The following is a 24,961-nucleotide window of genomic DNA, read 5'->3' as shown; positions in this document are numbered from 1 at the left end:
CTATACTATATAACTTTAGAGCAAGCAGGCATTCTTAACTGTTTGTATGTGTCCTGGACTCCTTGGTTAGCCTGGCAAAGCCTTTGTACCTCTTCTCAGAATCATTTTTTCAAATGTGTAAAGTATTTGGGATTACAAAGAAAAACAATTACATTGAAATAAAGATGTCATTTTTCCCCATCTAAGTTTTTTTGGCAGCTAGGTAGTACGGTGGATAAAGTACCAAAAACCTGGAGTCAGAAAGACCTGAGTTCAAATCTTGCTTTAGACACTTACTAACTGTGTGACCATGGGCTTAACATTGTTTGCCTCAGTTTCCTCATCTGTAAAATGAGCTGAAGAAGAAAATGGCAAACTACTCCAGTGTCTCTGCCAAGAAAATCCCAAATGGGACCAGCAAGAGTCAGACATGAATGAGAAATGACTAACAACAAGAAGTTTGTGGAACCCTTGAAATCTATCTATCTAACCCTTCTGGTGGGGTTAATGGTATTTCATTGTAAAAAAAAATATGGTCAGCATCATCTTTATATTAAGTAATTTTCATTCATGATTTTAAATAAGGCATTTATTTTATTAAGGGTCTAATCCCTAGAATAATGGTTAAGAACCCTGGGTTTAGAGATGACCTTTCATAAATACTTGTGAAATGTGTTTAGCAATAGCCTCCAGAGAACTCAGACTGAAGTAAAATTTTGGGCAAGGAGAGAGTCATTCATAGGGCTAACACCCTCTTGGGAATCCAGATCAGGCAGGGGTGGGACTTAAGGCTAACTCCTAGGGAGAAGGGGATGGGATGGAAATGTGGTAGGGGAAGAGGGGAAAGAGCTGGAGGAGAGGGGAAGGGGGCAGGACTGAAATTGACCACTGCCATTCTGCCTACAACAGAGAGAGAAAAATGGGCCCTTGGTAGGAACTCTTTCTGATAGACAGAATTGATGTAGCTGTGATGGTGAGGATTGAAGGGTCTTCATTCCCTTCCTCTTAGGCCTTGCATCCCTCTGAGATTTCTGGTGATTCTAAGCAGGTACCTAGAAGTTACTCTTACTGGTGTCTCTTCACTGTCGGCAGCCCTTTTATATGTACGTCTGAGTCCATTGAGTAGACACTGGGACAGATCCGTTACCTAGGGGAAGTGACCTTAGACTCAACTGTCAGTCAAGATGCATTTATTTAGTGCCCACTGTGTGCTAAGCATTGAGAATACAGAGAAAGGCAAAAGGCAGGTCTTTGAGCCGCTTGCAACCTAAGAGGAGAGACAACGTGGAAACAACTATATACAAACAAGCTATAAATAGGAAAAATAGGAAATAATCAACAAAGGAAAGGAACCAGAATTAAGAGAGGTTGGGAAAGGCTTCCTGTGGAAGTGGGACTTTAGCTAGGAAACCAGGGAAGCCAGGAAGTGGAAATGAGGAAAATTATTCCAAGCACAGGTGATAGCCAGTGAAAATGCCCTCACTGGAGAGATGAGTATCTTGTGGTGTGTCCAATGCTTCCAACTAAAGCTCTTCCCTTACCCCAATGTCAGTGGCCAGCACAAAGTTTTGGCACAAATAATTCATTAGATTCTGGTAGCTGATAATATCTTGCAATGTGTTGAATGGTGCTTCACTATAAAAGCAGGGTCAGCAGCATCTTTATACTAGGTAATTTTTATTCACTGTCTAAAATAAGGCATTGCTCTTAGAGTTGAAATCAATCAATCATGGGATCATAGGTTATAGATTTAGTTCTTGGCATTATTTTGGAGGCCATGGAGTATAACCCTCCATTTTATAGATGAGTAAATTGAGGCTCCAAGAGGTTAAGTATTTTCCCCAGGGTCACATAGCTTGTGTCTCAGTCGGGTCTTGAACGTAGGTCTTCCAAACTCCAAGTTCAGCATTCTATACACTATCATATGTTGAGTCATGTTAGACATTTCATGACCCTATCTGGGGTTTTCTTGGCAAAGATACTAGAGTGGTTTGCCATTTCCTTCTCTAGCTTATTTTTATAGATGAGGAAACTGAGGCAAACAGGGTGAAGTGACTTACCCAGGGTCACACAGCTAGTAAGTGTCTGAGGCCAGATTTTGTACTCATGAAGATGAGCCTTACTCCCAGCTTAGCTCTCTACTCCCTATGCCACCTAGCTGCCCCCCACCACTGCATGCTGCCCCTTTCAATCAATCAATCAGCATGTAATGAGCATTAAATGAGACCTAATATGTAAAGTAATTTGCAAATCTTGAATTTTTATATAAATGCATTACTATGTTAGGTACAATGGATACAAATAAAGAGAATGAAAAAATCTGTAATATTCTCAAGGAGTTTACATTTTCATTGGGGGTGTGTGAGAGAGAAAAAAGTCTCTCTGTATGTACATATATATATATATATATATATATATATATGTAATATAGAGAGGAAAATATAAGTAAAAACAAAGCAGTTTAGGAGGGAGGCATGTGGGGGGGGGGCGTGGTCCAATAATAAAGATTGGAGATTCAAGAGTTGTACCTTACAGGGAGAGAAGGGTTCTGAGAGGTGGAGATGAGGAAAGAATATATTCCTGACATGGGGTATGGTCCATATAAAGGCACAGAGGTGCCATGTGTGAGGAACCAAAAGGAAACCAGTTTGGCTGGATCACAGAGAATATGTATATGGGATACACACTGAGTTTGGAAAGCTAGGGTGGGGTCAGGTTGTGAATGACTTTGAAAGCTAAACCTACCACAAGTAAGAGGGAAACTAGTGGGGTCTTTTGAGTAGGGGAGTGAGTTGGCAACATGAAATAATGATAGGTAGCAGCTTTTCCCCCTAATCTCCTGACTGCTATAAAAGTATTCATAGAGATGGATGATCTGATAAAATTCTGTGAAAAGTTTCCTTTTGTAATTTGTGTCTTTACATGCTGAATCCCTCACTCAAATGTGAGCCCCTTGACAAGATCAGGGGCTGCTTTTCATTTTGTCTCTTTATCCTTAGCACCTAGCACAAAGTTAACTTTTGGTAAATGCTTGTTCATTTGAAAAAAACAAACAACAAACAACTTTTCTAGTTGAGACTAGCTGGAGGGAAAACCAGTCTCAGTTGGTGAGGCCAGAGTTATTGTATACCTTGAAAGATATTTATTAATTCAGTAAATATTTAATAAGTGCCTCTTTTGTTTAAGACCCTGACCTAACAGGGCTTATAGCCCATTAGAGGAAGATGGCATCCGTACAAAAAAAATAGTATAAATGTATATTGGAATGGAAAATACAAGAAAGGCAGAAGAGGGTTAGCTGTAGCTGGGTGGTGCAAAGGCAGGAGACCTAGACTTGGAGCCACAAGAGACTTCAGCTGAAATCCTGCCTGAGACATTTATTAACTCTCTGACCCTGGGCATGTCGTTTAATCTCTGTCTCCTCATCTCTAAAATGGGGGCAGTAATAGCACTTTCTTCATGGAGTTGTTGTGAGGATAAAATGTGATATCATATTATGGAACATTGCAAATCTTGAAGCATTATACAAGGGCTATTATTATAGTTCATTGGAGAGATCTATTTATTTTCAATGACATGACAAATTGAGGTTGGCTTGTCATAAATTCTATGTAATTCAATTCATCAGTGTGCTGAGCACTTAGAATACAGGAACAAAAATGAATACAGTCCTTGCCCACAAGGAGTTTGCATTCTATTGGGGGAAACAAAAGGTACAGAGCTAAGCAAATATCTGTCTGTAGAAGTTTCCAAACTTAATTGGCCTACTGCCCCCTTTTCCAAAAAAAAAAAAAAAAATTACTCAGCCCCTCCTTGGAAATCTACTTTTTTTTTTTAACCCTTTAATGGTTTTTATTAAAATTTGAGTAATTCCAACATATATATGTATATAAAATTCAATAATTCATTATAAATTTGTGGTGTTTTTTTCCTGCATTGAAATTTTGATGATGCAATGTTGCATCCTGTAACCATATAATATCAAATTTGTAAACAAGTCATTACACTACATATTCCTGCCAATGCACAGTGGACTTCCCAACAATGTATGACACTCCTGTCTGCCAACACTTGCTTGTTAAGACCTGTTGGTGAACTTGACCACTGATTAGTTAACCAATTGCATTTTGTGTGTTTATTTGGAAAATAATGTAATCACTATGACTTTAACTCTGTTACACAACAGATGAAACATATATGAATGTTTTTTTCAAAATTTCCTTCTTTTCTCTTCTTTCCTTATACTTCCACCAGCCTCCCTTATTTTTATTCAACATTCCCCAGTTGCACTCGAGGCTGTTAGTGCCCTCCTGGGTTGTTCTAGTATCCCCCAGGGGATGATATCACCCACTTTGGGAAGTTATAGATAGTTATCTACACCTATACTCCCCCCCTTTCTCTCTCTGCCCATATTTCTCTAACTTTATCTCCACACTTACAAAATAAATACAGATTTCTCTGGGTGTGGCTAGGTGGCACAGTGAGTAGAGCACTGACCATGAAGTCACGAGGACCTAAGTTCAAATCTGGCTCCAGATACTTAACACTCACTAGCGTGTGACTTTGGGCAAGTCACTTAACCCCAATTGCCCTCCAAAAAAGCAAAAATAAATAAATAAATAGATGAGTAAGTAAGTAAGTAAATAAATACAGATTTCTCCTAGGAGAAATTGCTCACAATGAGGGGGAACATTAGGAATGGCCTCATGTAGAAAAGATGATTCTTTAATTAATACTTATACAGAAGTAGGGATTCCAAGGGAAAGTAATTAGGATAAAAAATATGTCAAGAAGAGAAGACAATCTGGGCAAAGAGGAGGAGGACAGGAGATGGGATGTTGTGTTTGGGAGATAACCAAGAGACCAGTTTTCTTGGATTGTGGTTAATTAAAAGGATAGTAACATGAAAAAATTCTGGAAAGGTAAGTTGCAGTTAGATTGTGAATGTTTTTGAATGTTCAACAAAAGATTTTATATTTCTTCTCAAAGGCCAATGGAAGTCACAGAATTATCTTGAGCATGTGACGTGGTCCACCCTACACTTTGGTAATAACCAAGTAAGCAGTTAAGTGGAAGATGGATTGGGGAAGGGAGAGATTTGAGGCAGGACGATCAATTAGGCAAGAGGCGATGAAGGTTGTTGGCTAGGGCATTGGCTAGGGTGTTGGCTGAGTGAATAGAGTCAAAGTGATGGGGGTGAGAGCTGTTGTAAAAGTAGGGTGTATAAAACCAAGCATATCATTGTCTATGAGAGAAAGAAAAGTCAAGGATGATTCTCAAGCTTAGGTAAATAAAAGTCCTTAGGTTTTAGTCTTTCAAAAATAGATGAGAATGATTTATAATTAGTATACACCATTCACTGACTAGCTCTAAAGTATTTCAGAAAAATCTGAACATTCATATATTTTGCTGATTTCCCCTCTAGTTTTGTTTGTACTATAAACCTATTTCACAAATATGTTCCTCATAAAATATGTAAAAAGTAAACTTTAGTTTAATGCTTTTTGCAAATGAATGGAGAGCCCTTCCCCCCCACTGTATTTAAGACAACCAGGAAGCAAACCATAAAAGGTTTGAAAAAGTATGGGGGAAAAGAAATCACAAGAAAAACATTTGTTGAGAACGGATTTACTGAAAGTCATTGTGCCAGATGCAAACTATTCTAGTCCTCATCTGATTCGTACATTAATTCCAAGCTTGACCATTGACTCCTGGATGCCTTTAGATAACTTGCAAACCTATTTGTGTCTTTTTTTGTCTGTCCAGGAGATGGGTATGCCAATGCAATGATTAAATATAAAACATTTAGTCTCTTGGACAGATGAATGGTATTGCCTTTGTAAGCTATGCATCTTCCTAGGATAACAGATCAAAAAGCTAAATAGCAGCAATTTGAAAGTTATTCTAACTTCCCAGAGTGTTTCACTTTGAGGTAGAAATCCTGTGGGGTGAGCATGCAGCTGTAGAGCACAAGCTGCTAGGAATTAACAAGCCTAAACCACTTAGTTGAAGACTTCTGGAAAATCTTGTGGAATAAGTTGTCTGCATTGAGGAACCAAACTCCCCGGTAGCCAGTTTAGGATCCAGTCTCTCTGTTGCCAAAAAAAACAACAACCTGATAATAATGTACACTTAGCTATTCAGTTTAAGCCCTTGGAGCATTAGCAGCTTCACATCCAAGTAGAGGATATTGGCTTTGCATGTAATCCTCAGAGAGTGAATAATTAAATTAAAGGGAGGACAACTATTCTTTACGACTTGTTATGTGTATTTTAATTAGTTTATTCTTTGTAGCTGGTTTTGAAGGAATGAACTGGAAAAATATTCATTTCTTTTACTAGGGAAAAAATTCAAAATCAAAGACCATTGCTACCTTAGAGGAGCTTACTTTATAAAGAGGAAGAAAACAAACATGGGAGAATGATGGCTAAAGAAAGGCACTCTGGACCTGAAAATGACTGGGATATGCTGAAGGACTATTGGGAAGTATGGATACATTCCATCCAGGAAAAATGGAAGAATTCATTTGACCCTGGTTCATGATTTTAGAACTGAAGGTGGTGGGAAGAGTTATGGTATAAATAGTTCCTATTCAACCTTTATTCTGACTCAGAGTAAATAAATATGATTCCTTTACAATACTCCACTTATCTAGCACTGACTTGTCACGACTTCAGATTCCTGGAATATAATATGTTTTTCTATAAATTAGGAAGGAAGGACTGTTGAGCTGAGCTGTATGGGAGAAAGACAGATCTTCCTAATAACTCACTGTCTCCCTCATCTCCCACACTCTCTTCTCCTCTCCCCTACCTCTCCCCTCCCCTCTCCTCCCCTCTCTCTCCTCTCTCCTCTCCCCCTTTCTCCCTTTCATCTGTAGCCATCTAATAAAAGACAAAGTCCAGGCCTATGTTTCTAAACTGTTTCTCATCCTGGAAGACTAATTTTCTTATCATTTTCTTTACTTAATTCTTTTTTTTAATTTGAGTCTTCTTATACAAAATGACTAATATAGAAATATTTTATATAATTGCACATATATAAAGTATATAGGATTGCTTATTGTCAGGGAGAGGAGAGGGAGGGGAGGGAGAGAAGGAGGGAGGGATAGAATTTGGAGTTCAAAATTTCAGAAAGTTTAAAAAATTATTTTGACATGTAATTGGGGAAAATATTATTACAAAAAGAAATCTGTGTGATTCCTCTGTTTGGTAGAACAATATATTTCTGAAAAGTCTCATTCCTTGGGCTGTTGGAGGAAGCCAGGTGGTACAGTGAATAGAAAGCTGGAGCTATTGTCAGGAAGACCCAAGTTCCAATTCTGCCTCAGACACTTGCTAGATGTGTGACCATGGGAAAGTTTCTTAGCCTCTGTCTGCCTCATTTTCCTTATCTATAAAATAAGTGATTATGAAGCTAAAAGGAAATGATTTTGTATAGCTTTACAAACCTTAAAATGCTATATAAATGGTAGCTATTATTAATGTTTGTGTGTCTGTCTATGTTCTCTGTTAAGCAGCTGTGTATTGCAAGCTGCAGGATGTATTAAGGCACCACATTTGGCCAAGGGCTTGGAGAGTGGTGTTGTTCTGTCATAAGGGAAGTCTATGGCAGAACTTTCTTACTGTTTCCCTTTTCTCTTGGTCATACCTGTGAAAGAGGCTGTGGAACCCAAAAGGGGGGAAACATTTCTTATCAAAAAATGGATGTCATAATGTCAGTGTTTTGCTTCATAGGAAAGAAAGAGCAACCCTCAGCACCTCATCCAATGTGTGTAAAATAAAACTGCATATTAAACATAGGAGATGAAGGCAGAACAATAGAAACTATATCTAAAAACCCTAAAAATACAGTTGTCACTTCACATAAAGGCCTATAAACTTTAGTGAATCCTGGAAGTCTCTCTGAAGTACAGCAAAAAATAATGATTAATAATCAAAATGATGACCCTGTCATAAAAGAAAAGGTTAAAATCCTTGTCAATGTATTCTGTTTTTAAAAGCATGGAAACATCCAACACACGTTCAGAAGACTTTCGTTATAACAACAACAACAACAAAACTAGTCGTTTGGATACTTAGTTTTATAGGATTATAGATATAGAACTGGAAGGCACTTCTGAGGCCAATTAGTTCATATCCCTCATTTTACAGATGAGGAAACTGAGGCTCAGGAAAACAATGGGGTAGGATTTGATTATTTGAAAGTTTTGACTTTGTGTTCTACCTGTTTCTAAGCCCTGGATGTGCAGTAACATCTTACCTAGCACACAAAAAAGGCTACCTATGGGGTAGCTAGGTGGTGCAATGAATAGAGCACCAGCCCTGGAGTCAGGAGGACCTGAGTTCGAATGTGGACTCAGACATTTAACACTTCCTAGCCATGTGACCTTGGGCAAGTCACTTAACCCTAATTGCCCTTCCTTCCCCCTTCCAAAAAAAAAGCAAAAAAGAAAGACCACTTAACTGTAAATGAGAGCTAGTAAAGAAAATGTGCAATCTTAACTTTGGATAGGAAATGGAAAGGTTAGAAACACTCAATCCAATGGCTGCCACATCTGGCTCTACCTTAATGGCAGACTCCACATTGTAGAGAAGGTAGAGGACTGCAGTGTTGGAGAAAATTTCCTTACTCAGGAGTTTGATATACCAATGAAATCACTGGTTGGCCCAGGACGTCTCTCTGTTAGTATTCATCAATCTATACTCCAAATAAATAAATGTAAGTAAACTCTTTGGGCAGCTAGGTGACACAGTGGATAGAGTGCCTGACCTGGAGTCAGGAAGATTCATCTTCCTGCTTTAAACTCCAGCTTCAGATACTTACTATGTGACCTTGGGCAAGTCACTTAACCCCTTTTGCCTCAGTTTCCTCATCTGTAAAATTATTTGGTGAAAGAAAAGGCAAATCACTCCAGTGTCTTTGCCAAGAAAACGCCAAATGGGGCCACAAAATGTCAGACACGAGTGAAGTGAGTGAACAGCAACAACAAATAAAGTCTTTAGGGTAATGAATATCTTACCTTTGTTTTTTGATGCATTTCTTTTTAAATTTTAATTCCCACTCTCTCCCTCCCATTATTTTCCTTTTAAAGCCCATTACACACTAAGAAAGGTGTCTAGTTTAACTACCCTACATTTGTACTGTATTTGTGGATATTTATAAAAGTACATTATTATTATGAGTATTATTTATGTTCAGATAAAAATAAAACAAATTCTTTAAAAAAAATTGACTTACCACACAAAACTTCTAATGCTTATAGTTTGGAGATATTCTCTTTTAATCAATTCTCCTCTCCTCCCCCATCATATCTCTTCCCCCCCCCCTGGTATTTTATCTTTCCCTGAAGTATAATGCTGATTTCCTCCCCCTAACATTAAAGTTATTGGACTATGGCATTCTCTTGTTGTAAATATAGGATTTGTCCTTTAAATAAGCAAGCAAATAGAGGCACAGGAAAAAAATTAATCTAAGACATTTTTAGCATTAGTAAAAATAACATGGCTACTTGAAAAGAAAATGACCTCACTAAAATTTTAATTTATAGAAGTTATACATGTTCTAATATTACTCAAATAGCAATTACTAAGAATACTTATCAAGACAGGCCAGGCCTATAAAAAATGAAAAGCAGATAAAAATGTAATGACATTTGTGACCTTAGATACATTTTTTGAAGGGTTTAATCTATTCATTACTCAGTTGGGTGTTACATATGATGAGAACTTGGGTATCAGTAAAGGTTTAAATTGAAATAATATGGGTTTCTTTCCAGCTCACTCCTTTTTTGGGTAAAATTGTTATGCCAGTTTCTGACCATTTGATGTCACAAAAAGCAGGATGGAAGACTTGTTATGTGACCATTTTTACTAGTCAGTCTAATTTTTTACCATCTTTTATTAAGATTCCCAGGCCTAGGGGGAGTTTTGGTAAATGTTTAACAAGGAGTTCTCTGGGGAAAAAAGTTATTCTTTTAAGTTTAATCTGTATTATTAATATTTTCCCATTGTTTTCTTAAGTCTAGAGACCAAGAGGATTACTAAATTATAGCTCAAGAGTCAAATCACAAGGGCCAAATCAAACCATCCTGTTTTCATTCAGCACTTAGCTAAGAAAACCATTCTCAGTAGAGAAAACAACAAAACAATAAATGGAGCCCTGATTCTTAGTGTTTGCTCTTTCCCATTGCTTACACTAAAAATTTAACAATCAGCTCTCTCAAGCTGGTAGGAGCCAACTCTGGTACACCCACTGATCAGGACTGAGGCAAAGCCAATGTTTTTCTCCACATGGGCAAGACTTCCCCAATATTCAGTGTTTGAACTGCATAAAGCATATATTTGTTTGGACAAATATGCCAAATGAAAGGTGAAAAATTGGCAAAGTAAATGGAAATAAGTGTTGTAGAGTATAGAATGCTATGACTGGCATCAAGAAGACCTAAATTCAATTCTGATCTTAAACTCTTACTAGCTGTGTGACCCTGGGCAAGTTGTTTTAGCCTCTGTTTGCCTCAGTTTCCTCATCTGTAAAGTGGGGATAATAATAGTGCCTACCTCCTGGAGTTATTGGGAGGATTAAATTGTGAGGATTAAATTAAATTAAATATCTTAATTAAATTAAGATATAATCTAAAAGTTCTTGGCCTGATACCTGGCACATAGTAAGTGCTATATAAATATCACTGGAGTGTGTCAATTATTCTGTTGCCTTATCTTGTGGGTTTTCCTTCTGGAGTTTAGATCTCAACATTCCTTCCTACTATGACTCTTCATCTCTTAGGATTTTTATCCATGTCCTAAACATAAATCGTCCAGCATTACAAAGTCATTCACTAGGGACTTTGTTGTTATGTGTTGAGGTCCACTTAAGTTCTATTCTACTAGAATGTAAACTATATGATGGCAGGCACTGTTTTTGTGTTTTTCCCTTTGGTTTAATGCCCAAGGCTTATCATAGTGTCCTCATACATCATAAATGTTTGATAAATGCTTGTAGATTGATTGATTGAGGCTTAGCATAGTGTGTGGGAGTAGCATAGGGAGTATAGAATGAAACCCTACATTCTAGAAGGTTTTACTAGTGCAGCATGAAATCCAGTATTGGATTATCTAATATGGTATGCCCATATTAAAGAAGGTGCTGTGCTCTATGAACAAAGCAGAATTGTAGTGGTAGCAAAAAAATAAAAAAGCACAAGGTACACAGATGTAGAGACATCTCCCTCCCAAATGGTCATATGAACTGTGCCTGACCTGTGGTAGAACCTTCTGAGGCTGTTTTTGTCTGATTAGACACAATTAGACAGACTCTACATTGACCTTGACATCATGATGTAATTTTGGTTCTCTTTAAGCATGAAGCACAAAGATCATTGCTGCCGCCACCACCACCACCACCACCAACAACAACCAGTGCAGCATGAAATTTGTAAAGGTTTCAAGTATAGCGCAGACATGATGCAGTGCAATGAGTGCTGGATTTGGAATCTGAGATAAATGAATGGGTGGATGTATGGATGGATAGATGAATGGATGGAAGAATGGATGGATGGATTGAGTGAGCATTTATTAAGTGCTTACTACATACTAGCCACCACTGGAGAGATAAGCACAAACAAGGCAGTCACTGTCCTCAAGGAACTTATATTTTAATGGTGGAAGACAAGAAATACAGGGGAACTAGAAGGCCACCTTGATGGTATAATGTGGATATGGCTGGGAAGTGGCATTGAATCCTAGTTCCAGGAAAGATAAAGGAAAACTCACCTATCAGAGCCTATCTTCTCAGAAACAGAGATCAAAATTCCAGTGGGAGGTGGATGAGGATGATAGTCTGGGAAAGAGGAGAGAGCTGGGAAGCAGACATCAGTTCGAATCTCAACTCTTCTATTTACTACTCATGTGATCTTGGACAGTTCACTTGCCTCTTTGGACCTCAGTTTCTCATTCTGGGGTTGGTCTAGATGACCTCTAAGTTTCTTAATCATGATACAGCTGTATCGTTTTATGACTGATTTCTGAGGACCTGACTTAAGTTTGCAGAGGCTGATCTTCAAGGTACCTGCAGGTTGGTGAGTCTTTGGGGGTTTTGCTTTTCCCACAATCACTCCTGAAGACTGTCATCTATGTTGTGGAGGAGTTGTGATTTCCTGAGTTCAAATCTAGTCTCAGACCCTTACTAGCTGTGTGACTGGTTAAGTCATTTAACCCTGTTTGCTTCAGTTTCCTCATATGTAAAAGGAACTGGAGAAGGAAATGGCAAACCACTTTAGTATCTGTGCCAAGAAAACCCCAAATGGAGTCAAGAAGAGGTGGAAATGACTGAAAATGACTGAACAATAACTATCTATGTCTAGGGCTTTCATATTTCCTATTACAAGATATCTCCTGACTTTTCCATGATTTCCTCTCCAATTTGTCAAAATTTCCCTATCTTCTGATGCGTAGCGTCAATACTGTGAATTCCTCTGTACCCTGACAGATTTTTCCAGGTCCATAGCACATATGTGAAACAAGAGGAGTGTAGTTATTTATTATCAAAATTAATGATATAAGTCATTGGAAAATCAATAATAAAATATTTCCATATTGAAATATTGATTGTCACATGAAAATCTTATTGATTCTGCAGAGCTAAAACACATCAAGATTCAAGAGTGTATGATTTCTTCCTTTCAGACTAGCAATTAAAAATGATAAATCTGGTTTTAATTTGAAGGTGTTACATTATTCATGATTCTGCTGTTCAGACTAATCCACACAACAACCTTTCAAATACTTGAAGACAGAACTCATGTCTGTAAGTCTTCAAGACTCCAGAAAAAAGAAAAAAAAAAACAAACTCCCAATTCCATCCACTCAGTCTTATGACTTGGTATCCAGGACCCTTGCAATCTTGGTCACTGGATAAATTTGTGCTTGTTAATGGTTACTCTGGACAAACTTATACTTGTTAATATCCTTAATAAAATGGAATACTCTGAACTGTGAAGGAGGGCTGTCATTAATCTCCTTTGGTGGCTGTGCTTAGGCCCTATTGACATTTGGCTTTGTCTAAGGTCTAACTATGTTTATCTCATGACACATTGTTCTCCTATATTAAGTTGGCAGCCCACCAAAACCCCAAGATCTTTATTGCTTAGTTTTCTAGCCATATGTCTGCCATCTTGCTCTTATAAAGTTGATATTTTGCAACCAAAGGTTTTTGCTTTTGTTTTTTCATCAACTAGTTGTGTCTGACTCTTCATGCCCACAATTGGGGTTTTCTTGGCAGAGATACTGGGGTGGTTTGCTGTTTTCTTCTGCTCAGAGGCAAGCAAGTTTAAGTGATTTGCCCAGGGTCACACAGCTAGTAACTTTCTGAGGCCAAATTTGAATTCATATCCTTCTGACTCCAGGGCTAGCACTCTAACCACTTCTGCTACCTAGCTACCCCAAATTTTATCCTATTAAATTAAACTGATTGTCTGAAGGGGCTAAAATTCTTGTAGAGTCTGTGTCTGTGATCTGATACAAGTATCCCACCCATGTCATCTGTAAATTAGAGAATCATGTCTACTGTACCATTTTTTTGTTTTCCCTCCTTCCCTACCTGTGTTGAGGGTACCATCATCTCTAATCTCCCGGGTTCATAACATTGTAGTTTATGTCCTTCACCCTGTCCTACTCATTTTTATTGACACATTTTTGTCTCAACATGTTATTTTCCACTAATTAATCCTGCTCTAACTTCCTTTTTTTAATAAAAGGAGTTAAACAAAACTCTATTATACCCATTGATATATTTACATTCCTATTTTTTGTAGATTACCATTGGTCAACAGTAAGGAAAGATATGTATTTCTAGTAAGTTGAAGCAAATATCATCCATTGTGTTTGGTTTTAATTTTAATACCTTTTAATGTTGTGTTCATTTATATTATTTTAGTTATTTTTTATATTTTCTTTTGGTTCTAATTTATTTTGTTCTTCATTAATTCATATAAATCATCCTGTGGTTTTTTTTTCTTTATTTTCCACACAACATTATTTTTTATTACACAATAATATTCTGTTACATTTAATATTCCATAATTTGCTCAGCCATTCTCTAATCATTGGGCATATAATTTGATTCCAGTTTTTTTTTTTTGCTATAATATTTTGGTGTATGTAGCACCTTTATTTCTATCATTGATTACCTTTTGGTGTTAACTCAATGGTAGATTTATTGACTGGGTCAAAGTATATGAATGGTTTTTAGTAACTTTTTTTTGCATAATTTCAAGTTATTTTCTAGAAATATTAGACTAATTCTCAGCTCTCTCAACAGTGAATTAGTGTGCCAGGATTGCCATAAACCCTCCAACATTTCCCTTTTTTTTAAACTTTTCCCATCCTTTTATAATCTCTGACAATTTAAGTGTGAAGTGATACATCAGAATTGTTTTCATGCTCATTTCTTGTGTACTAGCCCCTTATCCATGTCAGTGATAAAATCTTAAATAGCATGGGGCCAAGAAAAGACCTGTTAGGATCGTAGATTCATGAATGGAGAGCTATTTAGCTATGCTAATGTCTGAGACCCTTGGTTTCTGATATAGAAGAGAAATTCATCATAGTTTAGAAAAGAAATAAAAATATATGATGCCATGTCAATACCTTTGAGAGGGATAAGGGTGTAATGCACTTAGGAAAATCCTTTAACAAGATTCTTCATCAAAGACTATTAAAATATTGCATCACCATGGGATTGAAGTAAGTGTTTTCTTTTTAGATTTGTGGTATGTTTAAAAGTAAGAAGTCACATTTATGGAGCACTGAAAGTATAATAAATGCTTTCCTTATGACAGCCCTGTAAAATATGTAGTGCAATAGTTTTTCTTTTTAGTTTTCCTATGCCCCCACATCCCTATCTCCCAATTCAGCCAAATCCAACTTTTTCATATGTTTCTCTTACATCTATCTTCATCCCACCACCACTTTTTGCCATCTATCATTACTCGTCTGGAGTACAGAAATAATCTCCTTGTATTCCTCCTCTAATCTCTTCCCTTTCCAATCCATATTTTACAAAGTCAGTTGATTTTTCTTTATATACCACTCCTCTGTTCAAAATCCCTCAATGGTATTCTTGCATTTATCAAATAAAATGTGTATAAAAATCTGACCATATCCTACTCTTTCCATCATAGCTCACACTACTTTTCTCTGCGTACTTTCCATGCTAGTCAAACTGGATGAATTGCATGGCCCCCATTAAAAATTTCTAACTTTGTAACTTTCATATTATCTCATATGCCACTACCAGGTCAATGGACTCATATACTGCTTTAATCACATTTTTTACTGAAAGATCAGGTGACAGAGGAAAGAGACAAAAAGATCACAGTTCTGAAGGGGAAGGGGCCTTAGAAAGGTGAAACTGACAGGCCCTGGCAAAAATTTGATTATGGGAAGGGCAGGGAGAAAGTGAGGAATCTAGGTCAGCATAGAGATGGTAATTAAATCAATGGGAGTTGAGAAAATCACTCCAAGTGATATATGATATAGTGTATAGGGAGAAGAGCAGGCCCAGGACAGAACTCTGTGGGACATTTCCAGGTAGAGGGCATGATCTGGATGAGGGTCCAGCAAAGGAGACTGAGAAGGAATGGTCAGATAAGTAGAAGGAGACCCAAGAGAAAGGCATGTCCCAAAAACCCAGATTGGAGAAAGTGTCAAGGAGGAGACTGTGATTAGAAGTGTCAAAAGCTGCAGAGAGGTTAAGGGGAATGAAGATTGAGAAAATATCATCGGATTTGGCAACTAAGAGATTATTGGTAACTTTGGAGAAAGTAGTTTCAGTGGAATGATAAAGTTAGAAACTGAATTGTAATGGGTCAAAAAGAAAGTGAGAGGAGAGGAGAGAAAGTTGGAGATATCTATTGTTAGACAGCCTTTTTGAGGAGTTTAGTTACAAAGGACAGAAGAGAAATAGAATAATAGCTGGGATGGAAGGATCAAGTGAGGGTTTTTTCAGGATAGGGGAGACCTTCTATATAGGAAGAAATGAGCTAGTGGAGAGAGAGGGATTGCAAATGAATGAAAGAATGGAATTACAAAGGGGTAATCCACTGGAGGAGACAGATGGAATGAGATTATTTGAACAGGAGTGCCCTCCTTCACAGTTCAGGCCATCCCATTTTATTAAGGATATTAACAAGAACAAGTCTACCCAGAGTGACCAAGATTGCAAGAGTTCTGGATACCAAACCATACAAAGATTAAGTGGATGAAATCTAGTGTTTTTCCTGGAGTCTTCAAGACTTACAGACATGAATTCTGTCTTCAAGTATTTGAAAGGTTGTTGTGTGAATTAGTTTTGATAAGGAGTAAGGCCACTTTATCATGTGAGACAGGGGTTAAAGCAGCAGAAGGCATATTAGTTAAACAAAATAAAGAAGTGGGAAAAAGAGAGATTTCATGGCAAATAACCTGTTTCTTTTATTGTAAGGCAAATAACCCCAGTTTCTTTTATTATAAGGCAACTGAGAGACTGGGAGGAGAAGGAGAAAGAGGGAAGTTTTAGAGGATAAGGAAAGGTTTGGAGTAGTTGATGTGAAGAGTGGGCTAATAGAATTGATGAAGGAAAAATAGTAGGATTGCCTAGCAGCAGTAAGAGCCCAGTTGAGGCTATGTAACATAAATTTGTAGTGGATCCAATCAGGAAGGTTGCATGATTTTCTCCATCTTTCTTCAATAACAAATGTATAGGAGTAAAGGTGATGAATAGTGGGAGTAATCCGCAGTTGTAAGGCCTGTCAGGGCACAATTGGTGAAATGATAAGAGTATTAGAGATTCAAGAGAGGACAGTATAGAGTTAAAAGGGTTTGCCAAAAAGGTCAAGATGGGGAAGAGAAGAGAGAAGGGTTAGTGCAAGGTTTATGGCCTAGGAGGGAATTGAGGGATCAAGAAATTAAAGGTCATGATGCTACAGACAGAGCTGGGTAGGGAGAGGTAAAAAGCCAATAGAGTATGATCAGATGAGGAGATTTCAGAATTCCTGAAAACAGAGGTGGTATATTTGTGGGTTGATGGCAAGATCAAGTGAATGGCCATCTTTTTTGTGTGACTGGGAATGGGGTGGATGAGTAGATTATAGGAAGGGATTAGGTTGAGGAACTGAATGGTTAGGGTGTTTAAGGGAGAATTAATATATAAGTTGAAGTCCTCTAGTATGAAGGCAAGAGTTGGAGGGGGGGAATGGAGAGAAAAATTCTGAGCCATATGCTGAACTCATTGATGAAGGAAGGAGATTAACCTGGAGGTCTGTAGACAACAATTACCAGGATTTTGATTGGGTAGAAGATGTGCATTGTACTGGACAGAGGCTTTTGAGTGATAAAAATAGGGTAAGAACCTGGAAGTGGCAATGAGGAGTAAGGTCTATTCTAACTACCTATTTTGACCAGTGAGCCGTGAAAAATGAGTAAAAGTACAGCTAATGTGGGAAGGGGTGACCAGGAAATCTGTGTCATCAGGGGGAGCCAGGTTTCTACTAATGGCTAGTAGATGGGAAGAGTGGGAGATGAAAGGATTCAGCATGAAGGGAAATCTGTTGCTTATGGAACAGGAATTCCAGTGGGCACAGTAGAAGGGTTGGAAGGAATTTGACTGGATAGTATTTGGGATGGGAGGGTTAAGGAGAATAGGAATAAGAAATTGGGGGGTGGAGGATGGGGTTTGGATGATATGCTGCAGGGATTCAAAGTCACTAGGTTGTGTAGAGTCTGAACTGGTGCGAGAATGTTTGTCATTTAGTGGAAGTGACAACTCCTCTTTCTGGAGGATACTAGAGATTGGGTTGGAAAAAAGTACAATTGTCAGATGAGAGACCTGAGTTTGAATCCCACAGCTGACCCTTACAAAGGGTAGAATCATAAGCAAACCACTTATTTGAGAGTTGTTTTCTTATAGATGATAAAGACAATAATAATTTCAATAATTATCTTACAATAAGTCATTTAATCCATTTGTGAATCAGTTTCTTGTGCATGGAGGTTAACAACAATAATTGCTATAGCTATCTTATACAATGATACAATATCGTGCAGTGGATGGAGTGCTTGCCTTGGAGCCAGGTAGATCTGGATTCATTCACATCCTATCTCAGGCATTTGCTCACCATGGGCAAGTTACTAAGGTCTCTGAATCTCATTTTTTCATCTTTAAACTAGGTCTAATAATAGCACATGCCTCTTAGAGTGGTTGAGAGAATCAAATGAAATAATACTTATAAAGTTCTTTATAAGCCTTAAAATGCTATAAAAATGGAAGTTATTATCTTGTAATGTTATAAGTAAAATGAAATATGTCTCATATGTATACATGCTTATAAAGTGCTTTGTAAGCCTTACAGCATTATAGAAACTTTAAAGCACTATAGAGAGATAAGCCATTATTATTCTCTCTCCACTCTTCAGAGCTTTTGATAGCTCCCCATTGATTATTGAATAAAGTCCAAATTTCTTGGCCCAGTCTTTAATGCCTTCTACAACCTGGTTCCAAACTACCTTTCCATAGTAATCTCATGCTGCTTCATTTTATGTATCCTGGATTCTAGCCCAACTTGGCAACTTATGTGTCATTCCCTAAACATACTCCAGCCCCTTTCCTGGATCTATCTTGCCTTTCCTTAGTTCTGGAATGTTGGAATGTCCTCCCTCCTATCTTTGCCTTTTGATATTCTGTGCATCCTTCAAAGCCCAGCTTGAAAGTCACCCATTCTAAACTATTCTATCCTTTTGTTTTTGTCTGGGCACACCTTCCCAGTGACTTTCCAAGCTAAATAACTATCTCCACTTTGCACAATCATTACTTTTGTTTTTTATCCCCCCACACCCCTAGGGCAGCGCCATCCTCAGCAATCAGTCAGTAAATGTGCCTTCATTAAGCATTTGTTATGTGCCAGGCAGTGCTAAGTGCCTGAGGAAATAAAAATATATTAAGCTCTTAATAAATGCTTCATTCATCAGTTCATTCTACTTTGTATTGTGTTTATTTGTATGCTTTCTTTATCACTACAACGAGATTATGAAGGACTTATGGAGAGCTTCTATGTCTTACTTATTTGTGTTTTGACAACAGCATACATATCTCAGAACCTAGGTGCTTTATAAATGTTTCTTGAATTTGTCAAGTAGTACTCTCTGACCTAGACAGACTTCTCTCCAGTCCTTTTGTTTACTGTGAGACAGTATCAAGTTCTTATTTACTAGATAATTTGTCAACCTTGTATCAAATCAGAATAATAAAAGTCATTTTACTAATACTTTCATTTGAAGGAGTTGGAGAAACTAAGCTTTTCTTCTTTGAGAGCAGCGATCAAATTTGCCTTGTTTCTGTCAACCAGGCAGATAATCCATGGGCAGTAAAAGGAGTAACATTTGACCATCCTGCCATTCAGTTTCTGTTTTTTTTTTGCAGGTAAAAGCATCAGATGCTGACACAGGCCAGTACGGCCATATTGAATACTTTCTTTATGATGGATTCCACAGCTCTGAAAAATCTCAAGCATTTCAGATTGACCCACATTCTGGCCACATCTGTGTGTCTCAAGATATTGACAGGGAACGAGATCCAGTCACCTATGATTTGTTAGTGAAAGCTCAGGATGGGGTAAGTCTTGCTGGAGGTTTTGGCTGTCCTGGAAACATGCTTTTAGAGATTCTTGTGATTCTGTGTGGAAATAAAATTTCCATGGCAAGCTATGCAGTGGAATCTAAGGCAACAAAATTCCTGTTATGAGATCAGGGAGGATTTTGTGATTGGCTGTCTGGACCTCAATTCACCAGCTAATCTGAGTAAATCAGGTGAATAGGGATACCCACCCCTATGCATTATTCAGATTGATTGTCTGGATGGAACAAAATGAATTCAGTAAGTACCTGGCCCTTTTCCACTCTAAATTTGTAGTCTTGGCATTTGTGCATAAAAGGCTGGGTTAAAGTATGGATAATGTATAATGTCTTTTCAAATTTTTTTGGAGGAGCTACATTACACTTGAAATGGAATAGTTAATAAAGGTGTGCATTAACGCCCAAGCAAATATTCATAAAATTAGCTTAAATAAAAAAAGAATTAATGAAATGTGTATTTATAAAATGAATGACATGTGACAGCTTGAAGCAGTCTGGCATTGCTGTGCTACTCATCATTAGGTGTAGGGAAGAAGTATCTTACTATTGTGTCCAATGAGTGGTTATTCTTTCTTTCAGTAAACATTTATTGGAATTTACTGTGAGGCCAGCACTGTATACTTTGATGTCTGGAAGGAGCTGATATAGAATCATTGTACTTGCCCTTGAGAGATTTAATAACTGCTTGAGGAGAAAAAAGAAATACATACATTGAGAAAAATCTCAAAGCATCATGAAAAGAAAACAAAAACACTGGATTTGGAAACTGAGGACCTGAGTTCAAATCTAAGTTCTTTCAGTTAATAGTTCTCAAAGTATGGTCCTCAAATCTTTGGATGTCCTTAAGACTTTTTCAGAACTTCAAGGTCAAAATAATATTTATAATAATAATTGTTATTCAGTCATGTCTGACTCTTCATGATCCTGTGGTCCATAGCATGCCAACACTGTCCTTGTGGTATTCTTGACAAAGATACTAGAATGGTTTGCCTTTCTCTTCTACAGTGGATTAAGAGAAACAGAGGTTAAGTGACTTGCCCAGGGTCACACAGCTAGTGAGTGAGGCTGGATTTGAACTCAGGTCTTCCTGACTGAGCCATCTAGTTGCCCTCTGTCCCCCTCCTATTTCATCTCTAAATTGAGTTGGATAAGGTGACCTCCTACCTAAAATGTATGATTCTAGGAGCCTAGGAAATAAGTGTAAGATATTGTGGTAAAAATTATGTCTATCAAACAAAGGAATGAAAAATTGCTTACTAAGTAATTATTATGGGCCAAACACTGGGCTAAATGCGAGGATACAAATAGAAACGAAAGATAACCCCTGACCCTTAAGTAATTTACAAGCTAATAGGGAGAGATCACACATTTGGAGAGTGGGGGGGGGGGAGTGATGTGTTGGAATATTTTGATTTCAAAATTTATAGGGCTGAAAATTAGATTGACACACCTAGTTTCCAGGAGCAATGACAGAAATAATTTGTTAAGGTTTCTGTACTAAAAATGGGTGGGGACAGGAGCAGCTACTGAAGGGATATCCAGGGAGGACAGTTAAGCAGGGTTATAGCTCTGACCAAGATGCTGTGGGTTATGGAAGCAATGGGGTGTTGTGGGTAGTTAGGTGGATGAAGGAATGTCAGGAGTTCTGGTAATGGCAGAGTTAATTCCTCCAGGGCTTGGTTTTTGGTCTCCAAACTAGTGAGGGAGTGCATGGGGTGTGAAGTTTCAGTATCCCTTCTCATCCCAATACTGGAAAATCTCTTTCTTCTCTTTGAAATGCAGATCTCAAAAGAGAGATCTCATCTCTCTCCTCTACCCTTTCAGCCCAGAATTTACTTCCACATAATAATTTGTTGATAAACACAAGTTCTCCCACCAGTGAGGGGACTACTTAAACTTGTGGTCTATTGGACTCTCTAACGCAGCTAGATCTCTCTCTGTCTCTTTCTGTCTTTGTCTCTTTCTGTCTCTGTTTCTGTCTCTTATCTGTCTGTCTTTGTCTCTCACTTCTCTCTCTCTCTTAGAACTGGGATGGAATTAGCTAGATTTGTTACACCAAGGACTATGAGCTAGGGAATGGGCCTGGGAGGGACTAAAAGAGAAATGGTTTACAAGGTTTAATTAGACCTGGAAATAATTGTTTAGTGCTTTAAACCTGTGCATACAGAATGGTCCTCATGCACTTGGGATGCTTCTCAATTGTACCTAGTTTATACTCTGCAATTCTTTCAGAAGCTGCTGGTGGTGCAGTGGTTAGCACACCTGCCCTGGAATTAGGAGGACCTGAGTTCAAATCCATTCTCAGACACTAACTGTATGACCCTGGGCAAGTCATTAAATTCTGTTTGCCTCCATTTCCTCATCTGTAAAATAAGCTGGAGAAGAACTTGACAAACCACTCCAGTGTCTTTGCCAAGAAAACTCCAAATAAGATTACAGAGAGTCAGACATGACTGAAACAAATGAACAACAAATTCTTTCATAATGTAGTAGTAGCAACTAGGTGGCAAAGTAGATAGAGAGCCAACCCTGCTGTCAGAAAGACCTGAATTAAAATATGGCCTTAGATACTTATTAGCTGTTTGATCCTGGACAAGTCACTTGTCCTTGGTTTCTTTATCTGTAAAATGGGGATAATAATAGCACCTACCTCCTGGGATTGTTGTGAGAATCAAAGGATGTAAAAAATTCTAAAGCACTTGTCATAGTGCCTGACACATAGCAAGTGTTAATACATGTTAGCTTGTTTTGATTGTTTTTTGTTTGTTTGTTTTTGTTTTTAAAGTAGAATTTTGTTGCGTCCTACAGGTATGATCTATGTTGTGTTTATAGGGACATTTTACTTTTTGGGTTGTGAGAACATTGAAAGGAATGCTAGAATCTTATGAGATCTGGGTTCAAAACTTACCTTTGGCAGAATTTCTTCTCTTTCTTCAAATCTTGTCTGACAGGATTTCTTTTTCACTTTGCAACCATGGACTAGTAGGAAAGGAAGGGGGAAAAGTATTTATATAGTACCTGTTATGTTCCAGACACTCTGCTAAGTGCTCTTAACAAATGTTATCTCATTTGAGCCTCACAACAGCCCCAGGTGCTATGATTATCCACATTTTACAGTTAAGCAGTCTGAGGCAGGTAGGGGTAAAGTGAGACTTGCCCAGGGTCACACAGCTAGTGCCTGAGGAAGGATTTGAACTAGGGTCTTCCTGACTTCAGACCCAAGGCTGTACCTTGTACCACTGTACCACCTTGACATCACTTTAACCTTTCTGAATTTGTTTCTTTATCTGTAAAATGAGGATAATAATACTTGTAGTACAGGACTATTTAGAGAATCAAATGAAAGAATGTATGTGAAATGGTTGGTGAATCTTAAAGCCAATAGAAATGCCTCTGCTGTTGTATCATTTATCAGTGATGAGACTAGGTGTCATGCTACTTTTTGATATAATAGAAAGGTAAGTTTGTGAAAGTGGAATAAGTTGTTGATGGGCCTTGAGTTCAGCTTCATTATGTTGGAGGGGAGACAGAGGCATGATGACAACAGTGACCTCAGTAGACTCATCTGACAGCAGCTGGGAAAAAAGACTATGCCTGTCAAGGGTAAGAAATGTGGTGTTGTGGACCAGGAAGGGCATCCATTAAGTGGAGTCTTATGAGCAAATAGAACTAGTCCTGGGACTAGTTCTAGTCAATATCTTTATTGATGGCTTGGCCAGATGAATTGGATATGTTTATCAAATATCCAGATAACGGTAAATCAGCCAAATAGCTCATGCTAAAGAAAAGAACAGAAAAAAAATATTTTTTTAATGATCTTGGAAAATGAAAGACTGGAGCTTACAAAAGCAGAATGTAATTCAATTCAAGGTAGGTTCAAGGTGGTAGAGATAGGATAAAGCAACACTATAACAGCACAATTGCAGAATGGGAAGGAAGCAACCAGACATAGTTTTAGCAAAGACCTTGGTTAAAGGGAGATTTGGGTGTAGTTTATGCAGCAAAATGAATGAATTCTCAACACATCACCTTTGTGGGGAGGAAAAAACTCACATTATTGATTGTATACTGTGGGATTTGCAGAAGAGACCATGAACTAACTATACAGGTCAGGAAACCTAGACACATATTAGAATAGTGTACTTTTATTTTTTTTTCCATTACAAAACAACATGGAGAAAATTGAAGGAGTTCTAAGAAGGAAAACAAAGACATTGGGCAGGCAGTCCTACAAAACTTTTTTTTCCTATAAGAAAAAGAAGTTGAATCATTTCACTGGGAAGAGAAGAAGTTAAAGAGGAGGAGAATTAATTCCCCTCTTCAAGTATATATAAAGGGTTTTTATGAAAAGGCTGTTATCAGTTGTTTTTTTTGTTTTTTATGGGAAACTGAAGAAAAGAGAGATTAAATGAAAGGAGATGTTCCAGTTGGACATACTATATTTCACTGCAAAATCGTTATAGATTTTATACCAATTTTTTTGCAAAAAAGTGGGGTGCAACCATTATGTGAAGCTTTTTAAAATTGTGCCAGTATTATTTAAAAATCAGTTATTACTAAACTGTGGTGCAAGATTAGGATGCATGGAATACTCAAGAATATACATTAAAATTGGGAAGATACAATTTTTATAATATCACGTGACTTACTTATGACAACTTTGGCTGCCTACTGGCTCCCCTTGCGCCTACAGCTCTTCTTGGGGTTGAGTGACAATAGTGTTAGTACTGCAGCTCTCTAAACAAACTATTCAAGTTGGCATCAGAAATATACTAACAATGCATGTGCACTGAGAATTCTAGGCTCATAGCTCTCAATGTGTGAGAGATAAATGTGTATCCAAGAGCCACTGGTGAATACATTGCTGATTTGTTTACCTTTTAAGTGGTGTGGCTAACTGAATTATACTATGCAATGATTACGTGATAAAAAAAATAATTTTTTGAACTGAGAAAACAGTGTGATGATTATTCAGTGGCAATGATTATGTGATGAAATACAAGCTTAAAATTTTTTTTAATTCATTTTGAACTTAAATACAAAAGGGCAAAAAAGAGAATGTTTTCATGTATACACCATTACATAAAAAGAGGATTCAATATAAAACAATGAATTTCCATTTTATGTTGTTTACTTTTTTTTAAATGTCTATAATAAATACTACACATCATTTTCAAAATAACCCTGCTGTCTGTGCTTCCTTCTAAGTTTTCTTTTGTTCTCTGCTATGCACTTTTTTTCTTCTTCCCTTCCTAGAAAAGGCTTACCATTACACACACACACACACACACACACACACACACACACACACACACACA

At 37.6% G+C, this 24,961-nt stretch overlaps 1 protein-coding gene across 1 annotated transcript in view; it reads left to right on the top strand.

Annotated features, from left to right (window-relative positions):
* The window catches only part of DCHS2 (dachsous cadherin-related 2), a 351,174-nt gene that overhangs the window by 146,850 nt on the left and 179,363 nt on the right, over positions 1 to 24,961 (top strand). Inside the window, exon 2 of the mRNA XM_069105586.1 lies at positions 19,432 to 19,623. Within this exon, the coding sequence (XP_068961687.1) occupies positions 19,432 to 19,623 (192 nt within the window). The remainder of the gene's footprint in view (positions 1 to 19,431; positions 19,624 to 24,961) is intronic.

Source organism: Petaurus breviceps, unplaced genomic scaffold (assembly GCF_028583685.1).
Source record: "Petaurus breviceps papuanus isolate PSGF00001 unplaced genomic scaffold, PetGlider_PUasm1.0 76, whole genome shotgun sequence".
Lineage (NCBI taxonomy): Eukaryota > Metazoa > Chordata > Mammalia > Diprotodontia > Petauridae > Petaurus > Petaurus breviceps.
The sequence above is the reverse complement of the archived record's forward strand: the minus strand, read 5'-3'. Positions and strand labels throughout refer to the sequence as shown.